Source organism: Mugil cephalus, chromosome 3, assembly GCF_022458985.1.
Source record: "Mugil cephalus isolate CIBA_MC_2020 chromosome 3, CIBA_Mcephalus_1.1, whole genome shotgun sequence".
In the NCBI taxonomy this organism is placed as follows: Eukaryota; Metazoa; Chordata; class Actinopteri; order Mugiliformes; family Mugilidae; genus Mugil; species Mugil cephalus.
Window position 1 is genome coordinate 952,216 of NC_061772.1, and position 9,313 is coordinate 961,528.

General features: G+C 39.6%; 1 protein-coding gene across 5 annotated transcripts; it reads right to left on the reverse strand.

Moving 5' to 3' along the window:
* Positions 1-1,334: 1,334 nt before the first annotated feature.
* On the reverse strand, positions 1,335-6,135 carry LOC125005905 (ribosome biogenesis protein ERB1-like). Of its 5 annotated transcripts, XR_007112506.1 has the most exons (7): positions 5,142-5,199; positions 4,602-4,688; positions 4,237-4,489; positions 1,881-1,952; positions 1,738-1,799; positions 1,605-1,670; positions 1,335-1,480 (listed from the first exon to the last, which is right to left on the reverse strand). XR_007112506.1 is itself a non-coding variant. In XM_047581557.1 (6 exons), exons 1-5 carry the CDS (start codon positions 5,161-5,163, stop codon positions 1,744-1,746), a joined length of 504 nt encoding a protein of 167 aa, XP_047437513.1. In that variant the 5' UTR covers positions 5,164-5,175; the 3' UTR covers positions 1,335-1,480; positions 1,605-1,743. The 5 variants fall into 5 exon arrangements, 1 of the variants encoding a protein (XP_047437513.1); XR_007112505.1 differs by lacking the exon at positions 1,881-1,952; XM_047581557.1 differs by having other exon boundaries at positions 1,605-1,799; positions 5,128-5,175.
* Between the last annotated feature and the right edge of the window lie 3,178 nt (positions 6,136-9,313).

The following is a 9,313-nucleotide window of genomic DNA, read 5'->3' on the forward strand; positions in this document are numbered from 1 at the left end:
ACAGGGTAAGACCATAAAGGAGAGTGGAGTTAGGGCATGGTCCTGCTGACCCCCTCCGCCGCCAACAGGCTACATTGCTTGGAAACGGATGGGTTTTCCTGCCTCTTCTGTCTCGGGGTGCTGGTCTGGTCACACACCTAGTTGCTGTAATTTACTCATATATCGTTTGATTGTACTATATCATAAATATTAAGGACTATCGCCTCATTCACTACGTCCTAATATACACATTCAGCCACCCAAGATGCACACACACTGATACAGACACTATTATTATGTTCAAACTATTTGTTCTATAATTATTCACATCTTTCCTTATGTTCGTATTGAAATGTATGTCTTTTGTCTCTCTCCTCTCATTTTGTCACTTTTTCACCTTTCTCACCAATAAAAAAAGAAAAAGAAAGTCAACTACTGGTCATGACACTTTGCCTAGACTTGTTTATGTGCAGTATTTGTATTTATAGGTCCGTTTCACAAAGCAGGTTTAGTGAAAACTGAGTTTACTAACCCTGAAATGAGGGAAACTCTGAGTTTTCCATTTCACAAATGGATGCAACTCAAACCAGAGAAAGAGGGGTAACTCCAGCCTGTTCCAAAGAGAGAGATAACTCAAGTTCTTGTTAGTTACCGTAGTAACAGACTCTATGAACCTAACCTTCTCAGGACCAGGTTTTTTTCAATGACCCTCGAGTTTCTCTCTGTCTCCGCCCTCTTTCAGCCACACACGCCATTTGATTTCCTCTTTCATTCATTCAGTCAGCAGGTGAGTTTTGGTGTAGCCTTGTTCTGCCGTCTGTCAAAAATCATTATAAAAAATCAGTCAGTAGGCTATATCAGAAGTCCATTAGACCTCAAGATTTGCATAATATAATTCACTTGTCTCCCTCCTTTAATACACTTAATGTATCCGCTATATATTACAGGAGAGTTTGGTGGCCTTCTGCTGGGTGACAGGGGTTGTCCATGCCAACGTAAACTGCTGACCCCTTACCCTGAACCAGGGCCCCAGCAGAACTTCAACCAGGCTCACTGCAGGACAAGAGTCTGGGTGGAGATGACCATAGGCCTGTTGAAAGCCTGGTTCCGGTGACCCCTGAGAGGGCCTGTGATATAATTGTGGCATGTGTTGCTCTTCATAATATCGCCACTATTAGAGGAGAGCAACAACCTGCCCTACAAATTGAAGACACTGATTATGACCCCATCCACCTGCCAGCTATCCAGGACGGCAGAGCAGTCAGAGACACCATATGCAATAATCACTTTAGAGTTTAAGTCACCATCATCACCACCACCACAGCAGTCAAATAAAGATATAATACAAATTTCATTTGGTCTTCTTTATTTCCTACAAATACAATACTGGGAATACATAAGGAGGACATTTAATTATACAGCTGCACATGAATTCCACAGAATGAACCTCTGGTGTTTACTGTGTGAAGTTGAGGGACTCTCCTGCTGCTGCCCAGCCATGCTGTGTTAAAAAGGATGAGAATGTGTTAATACATCAGTGTAGGCTAAATGTCATTCTATATTCCACCAGAATGTTAAGAAATGTGAATGGGAAGAGAACCATCAGTAACATATGAAGATGTTACCTCTACAGGCCTTTCTAGATCCCCCTCCGTAAAGGCAGCAGACACGGTTTCCTAATCTTCTTCATCCTAGATGAGTGATATGTTTCAGTATACCTAAACTACCATTTGGTAAAATCTTTGGAGTATTGCCTACTTAAAGTTACAAGGTCTGTTGTGGCGAGTGGGGCTCCACCAGGCAGATAGTACCATCAGAATCTGTTGGGACAAAAGAAAAAAGACATAAAAGACAAATAAATATTTGTATGGGCTTAAAAAAGATATGTATAGGCCCATTACATTTTATAAAGGCACTTGTGTCTTGGGGGGTGGACTCAGAGGATGAGCTCCCTCCAGGGATTCCCTCAGCCACTGCCCAAGTGAAAAAAAGTACTTGTATTGTATTTCAAGTATATTCATATTTTCAATAGTATATTGAAAATGTACTTACACAAATTGTAATTTTTGTAAATATATAAAAAGTATACTAACATCATGCTTTCACACTAACACTTTTAACACACTTTAAAATAAGTACACTATATTACATTATACTATTATATTATATTTATAGGAATATATTATACAAAATATACTTTAAGTTTAAGGTATGTGTAATGTGTGTAAGTGTACTTATTTGAAATTAGTTTTTACACATATTTTTGATATATTTTAAAATGTATGCTCAAAATTGTCATTGTAACATACACTGAAAGCATATTTTAAAAGTACACATTTTAATATAGGCACTGTAATATTAAGTTTGAGTGCATTTTAAGTTGCATTTGAATCTACTTATGTAGTGAAGTTATTTACGCTTGTACTTGTATTGTATGAAACACAGATGTGTTGCCTTTCGTTGGGCAGTCAAAACCTCTGACATTATGTTGAAACTCCTTTGATTTCTTTCTTAGGGTAGAGGTAAAATAATGTCAAATAATGTCTTTATGCCGTCATTAGCATTTGCCATTGTAGTCTCTGCTTTTGTTGAGGGACCCCTCCACCAAAGAAATCTATTCACTATTTGTGTTGGCACATGTGTTGTTCCACTGAAAAACCTAAGCAAAGTCCCATTAAATGATTCAAATGAAAACGTGGATGTTGCCCACAGTGGTCCCCAGTTACGCACACTTGCTGCCAAGTACATTAATAAATGCACATTAAAAGAAGCATTTGCAGCACCATAAAGTTTCTCAAAGTTAAGCACAAACTTTCGCAGCGCTTGTTCCGCCACATCCACATGTGTCGGCATCATGAAGAAGAGTGTGTATTGCAAAAACTAATAAAAAAAAGAAGATTCCAATACTTCTTTTTCAGAATGCCATTCAAAACAGGCAATGCATAATACAACAAAAATGACGTCCACTGATCTTGGTGCCCTTGTGACTTCCACAGGTGGGTTAATGGCCAGCAATTCCTGGTCTATATCACTGACCTTGCCGCCCAAGTATCAGTCTTCATTATGGTGCTTACTGTCTAGCCACAGAGATGTAATCTGTTTAGTGATACCCAGGCAGACACTATGTTGGTATTCAGGAATGAATCTAGTGATCATCTTGAAGCTCTGAAGTTCAATCAAAGGGGATGGGCCTTTCACACCCATTACTGGATGAGCAGGCGCTTCCAGCATAGCATGCTGAAAATGATCGATCTCTGTCCTTAAAGGTGGTTCTGGGTTTTCCCAGACATAGGGACCACCACCAGTGTGAAGGCAGAAGTCACACCCATATTTGCCATTGAACTGTTTTGTGTTTCTCAGGAGGGGGCGCGCAACTGAATCTGAGGAGCACAAGAGTAAACGAACTTTGCTTGTATGCTCTACGTTTTTAGAGTCCATCCATTTAATTCCAGTCTGTTCCAGTTCCTTGAGCTCTGCCACAAAAGCAGTTAAATGTGATCATATTTGGCTTGCTTTTACCAAACCATAAGCATGGTATACATATTTTGGCTTGACAATCTTTTGTTCACAGCTCTAAGACTTGACACTGAATTGGCAATATCTGAAAATTATTACTGTTGAAAACTGGAATTCCATCACAGTTCCACAAAACTGATATGTCATCAGCCCGTATTTGTCCACTCTGCTTGAGTTTTTCATATTCAGCCCCACCCTGAATATCTGAAACAATGCCTGGAATTTATTCTCTTCCATTTAAATGTATTCCAGATTTTGTCCACAATTTGGGTTGATAGACTAAGTACAAGAAAGTAAGACCCAATCCTTAAGTTTCTCTCAATGTCAAATTCAGCTTTACAAGAAGAACAATTTTTTGGAGCGGTCTCTCTGGGTCCCATATAGCTTTCACAGTTGATACAATAAAAATGGGGAACGTACTGGCCAAACTGTCCATACGCTTTAGGAAAAAGATATGAGGTTGCTGGGACCAAGCCAGGGAAATGTTCATTAAACATTATAAGAAGATCCTGAAGAGCTACTCCTGTCAAATTGTGCCTTACTACATATGACATGAGAAAGAGCAGACTCTGTGCTTTTGTGATGGGAGCACCAGGGTATACAGGATCGTTATCATGGTGTTTCTGTAATACAAGATACAAGATTGCTCACATTCACAAAAGGACACATAAGCCAAAATTATAATGACAGTATTGTCCTAATAATACTGATTTCTCATACATGTAATGTGAAAGAACATACAGATAATCTGCAATGAATCTTGAATCTTTATTTGATCTTGCTCGTCTTCCTCTCTGTCCACTTGTCCAGTTCCATTATCTTCCTGTCTGTCATCTTGTCCAATTCTGCCATTTTCCTCTCTGTCCTCTCGTCCATTTCCCCTATTTTCCTCTCTGTCATCATGTTCACTTCCACCATCTTCCTCTCTGTCCTCCTGTCTATCTCCATCCACTTCTTGGTAAGTATCTGCATTACTATGATCTGCAAGACAAATCTGAGACAAATGTAGAGCAATTAAGTGCAGCTTCAGTGGTCTAAAATGTATGGTTGAACATCGGGATATAAAAATACATTTACTAGATAACATTTCTTTCTCTTGAACTTACCTTTTCAGTAACTTGTCTTCTGTAAAGGGATGTTCTTGGAACTGCAGATGTACAGAGAAATCTCTTGTAGAACAATTTTCTCTGTTTCTGTTGATACAGTAAAAACAAAGATAATAGGAAACCTGAACACAGTGAGTGCTTCATCCACAAGCTAGCACTAGTATTGATGTATGATTACCCTTGATGACTTACAGTGGACTTGGGCAAACATTTTAGGATGAAGATATAATACTGGAATACGGCAATACGTGGCAACACGAGGGATAATTTACTCAGTTATGTCTCAAAACTCTTTTCTCTTTTGTATACAACCGACAACGCCACCTTGGGTTAGGGCCCAAGGACCCGTATTAAAGGTCAATTACCAACTATTACAAAAGGACACAGGTTCGTTCAATCAGGGAGAATAGGAGACGGAGTTCAATTATCACATACAAAAACTTTATTTTGGCACTCTAAAATAAACAAGGCATGGGACAAAATGAAAATAATAAAAAAAAACGGAGCCAACTGAGAAAAAGGATACGAGCTGGGGCTTACCGGCTGGAGGAGGAACCAACATGGGGAGTGACGTCCACAATAAAAATGAAAAGGGGGGCACCCCACTCACACAACCAAAAAAACGTGAGGAGCGCACAAAATAAGCAGGGACCACCACACACACACACAGACAGGGGACCAACACCACCCGGGGAAGAACCACCACCACCACCGTCCACCTCCAGCTCTAGGGAAAATAAAGCACAGTTAACAGGGCTCACAATTAAAGGAAAACAAACAATATCCCACAATATAAACGAATTAAAGAATAATCAATTAATACACTAAGGAATAATACAATTAGATTAATCAAAAATCAAACAAATTAACAAACAGATTAAAGAGTCTCTGGCCAGAGATATCTACTCAACAGTAATCGTAACTAATCCATTTCTGACAAGTAACTGAGGGCTGAAATTAAGAAGTTTTCCCCCCAAATAGAACGTAAATAATTACAATAAACTCCCAAAATGACACCTTACTCAAGCAAAGCAAACCACTTAACCAAAAAATAAATAACCACAATAAACTTTACTATTAATCAGAAAAAGAAACAAAATATAAATAAATGAATAAACAAAATTACACCACACCTTGACAATTACATTTCAAACGCACACACACGTAAGCACTCACGCACACATGCAAACACTCACGCACACACGCAATCCAAACTAGGGGCTGAGGGTCCGGACTGGGCTCGTAATGTCCAGCACAAGCGGCAGCCACACACCCACGAACGCGCACCGCCACACGTGCAATAGCAGCAGAAAACCCGGGCCAGCAGCGCGAAGCAGGTCGACCCAAAACGGCCGTCAAGAACCCAAAGTCAGGAGCAGCGAAATAACAGGAGCAGCGAAGTAGCAGTAGCAAGGTAGCAGTAGCGAAGTGGCGAGGCAGCCGTGGCTAATCAGCCGGGATTATTCAGTACCAGTCTTACTCTGCTTGGCGTCCAAACTACCGGCCTTTTATCCGGTCGGTTTCGGTCTCTACCAAAAAGGGAGAGGGGTGAAGAGGGTCGACGTAGCGGCGGGGGGGACAGCCACCACAACACCAACAACCAGCACTGTTAGAGGGAGAGGAGTGGAGAAAGGAGGAGGCTCAACACCTGGCCAAGACAATTAGCAGCAGCAGCACACCGCAACTCACCTAAACGCCAGTGATAGCGACCCCAGTGCCCTGCCAGGACCGCGTCAAGGATGCCGGATCTATCGGAAAGGTTATGTTTGAATTAACTGACACTAACAAGTGTGCACTTTTACCGGCATGCTAATGCGTGCCTACCTGTCCGATGCGGTGAGCAGCGGGGACAACCTGGAAGTGGGCGGGCCGACGAGGCAGGAAGCGAGAGGACAGGGGGAGAAACCTCTCCTACTTTTATCCTCTCTGTGTGACTAATGATTGGCCAGAGAGGGCAGGGTGAACCGGAAGTATTCAAGACAGTGGTGCCTCATACCACTTCACTATGTTAACCATCAGATAGGCTGATCTTATAGCTGGGACATTATAATATAGGCTACCAAAGATAAATATTGTGTTTTTTTTCGCAAGCATCAACGATATTGACAAGTTCTACAACTTTGCAGAAGCAACTGTCCTCCACTTTGCGTCAGACGGTTCACGCCTCTGCGTCGTCCATTAATTTCAGATAATGGACACCTCGTCGGGCAATAACCATAACGTATAAAACATCTATATAATACGGCGCCTTTCAACCAATCAGAGCTGCGGATGTTCTCCTCTGTTGCATCCATCTGAGCGACATTACTCACATGAAAGCAGGTTAGCTGGTTAGGATAGACTGTAAGGTTAGGAAGAAACAATGTCATTACAATTCGCCATATACTACCTATTTGATAAAACACTGAAAGTGGAAAGCACGTCGCTCATTCAAGGTAGCTATCAGTTCATCCAAGTGACATCCCAGTCGGACCTAATAATAATTATTTGCAGTAAAATGTAGCTAATCAAAGTACTGATTTGCTCACTCTGACAGATATATTGTTATATATGAAAACATTAAATGAATAATATTGAAACATCACGATGTAGCAGCATTTTGTTGTTGTATCTGCCAGAGGTAGGCCTATAGATTCAACTACTGTTAATTTTTACATACAGAGACACCAAATGAGCTATATCTGAGGTGTGGTGAGATAATTAATGGAGGATTAAATCAGCAGACATCTAAAATGTGAACCTGATTACTCAAAGCATTCTGTAGGACGCCAAAATCCAAACAACTTGGAAATCACTAGTTCAGTCATTAACAATGTGCTATATTTAATGATAATAATAATAATAATTCAAATATTTGAGCTTGCTTTTTTACATCTGGCAGTAGGATGCACTGAAGCAACACCAAGTAGAAATTAACAATCTAATAATATTAAAAAGGCAAAAAGGCATCTCTAATCCTTGAATTTTAAATCAGGGGTTTATTTGATAAATGTTAGATATTTATAGTCAAGAAGCAAGAATTCAGAAAGAAACACAATTTGAGAAAGTTTCCCTCAGGAGAGGGAAAGTTTCCCTCAGCAGAGTGTGCTCTATATAATCAATGATCTATATAATCATGATCAATGATTATGGAGGCTCTGTCATTCACGACTACTGCTGCACCTCTACTTCCATTGTCTGTAAGGTTGCTGCTGAAATTATTTGTTTTCTTGTTTTATGTTTTCTCTAGTATAAATTTATCCTGGATTTAATTAGACTTAGTATTCTAGTGAGAATTTTACATTGTGATGACAGTCGTATCTTTGTTTTTACATTATATTATTATGGTAAATTCTATCATATTGAATGAATAGGTCAGGCATAGGTCAGACATCTTACACTCAGCTGCATGGAAAAATCTCACAATTGTTACATATCGTATTTCCACAAATAAACTCCTTCTGGCTGTCATGTGCATGCCAACTAAGCATAATGTATTTAATTTACTTTTATATATATATATATCCAATAATATAATCATTTTCAAACACCTTTCATTAATGTTTTGTCCCACACAGTAGTGTGGATTAAAAAAGTGTTCTTTAAACATACAGTATTTCCTTTAAGAAATAAAGTGTGTATATAGAAGTAAAAAGCATGCGCATGCACATGTGTGTGTCCAAAAATACTGTCACAAATAACAAATAAGCTGATAATAATAAAACTTTATTTATATAGAACCTTTAGAACAGCATTTATTATAATTACAAACAGGTTGCTGTCAGATTGTTGTTCACAAATCAATCAGTCAGCATGACAGCTGGACAAACCGTACTGTTTGTCTGTTGTGTTTATTGGGATCCCTAAAAACAAGCATAAAATAACCACGATCTATAACATACAAAATTAACACAACATTATATCTGCTGCTATTTCCTCCCACGATTCCTCACATCAGGTTCTATAAATGTCTATCGTACCTTAATGAGGTTTAACGTGATTCTTATCTCTTTTTATCTCCTTCCTGCCTGGTATTTCATTCTCCCTTGAAGAAGCTGACGGATGATAATGCTGATCATGACACGGCACCTGGAATGAAATCATGTCAGCCCTTTCATGGTTGGTGTTCAGATTGGAATTAGAGGGGTTGACATATCAGAACACAGTATATTCTACATTATTGCCGTGTACTGAAGTACCATTACGTTGACTAACAAACCAAATGTTTTCTCACTTATTGTTACATCCACCCAGACCTGCCAGAAATTGTTAAATTAATGAGGGAGTGTGGGGAGTGTGTCTGGGCATTGAGGTCCTCGTTCGGGGGGACCCCTTCATCTGCAATGTCATCCTCTAGTGTGGACAGTGAATTTGAAATGGTATGTTATAATTGAAGGATGAACGTATGTATTCATTACTGAAAGTTCATTCACTTCATTCACAAAGTATCCTATATTTATACAGCTGTTGCTGTTGCCGCGCAGATTAAAAGAGGGAGTGTTTGCAGCTGTTACCTCAACTCCTGTCCGTTTATTGTTTTATTACCAGCATCTAGTTGGACAACCAGAAAACTCGGTTACAATGATAATAACAAAAAAAATCAGAAAATTTACTGGTTGCACATGCGCGAGTAGATGAAAAATTTACTTGCACTGTCTCAAATTTTGGGGGCAAAACGTGACCACTTAGGGGCAGTCTGGAGCCCTGCTCTGCCAAAAACACAACTTCATGTT

What these genes read in the sequence shown, in the direction of transcription:
- LOC125005905 (XM_047581557.1), bottom strand. Translation starts at nt 5,163, where the DNA reads ATGTTGGTTCCTCCTCCAGCCGGTAAGCCCCAGCTC. An exon ending in CAGCCGGTAAGCCCCAGCTC is followed by an intron (nt 4,689 to 5,127) that starts GTATCCTTTTTC and finishes CTGTATCAACAG; the next exon opens with AAACAGAGAAAATTGTTCTA. An exon ending in GAAGACAAGTTACTGAAAAG is followed by an intron (nt 4,490 to 4,601) that starts GTAAGTTCAAGA and finishes CATTTGTCTCAG; the next exon opens with ATTTGTCTTGCAGATCATAG.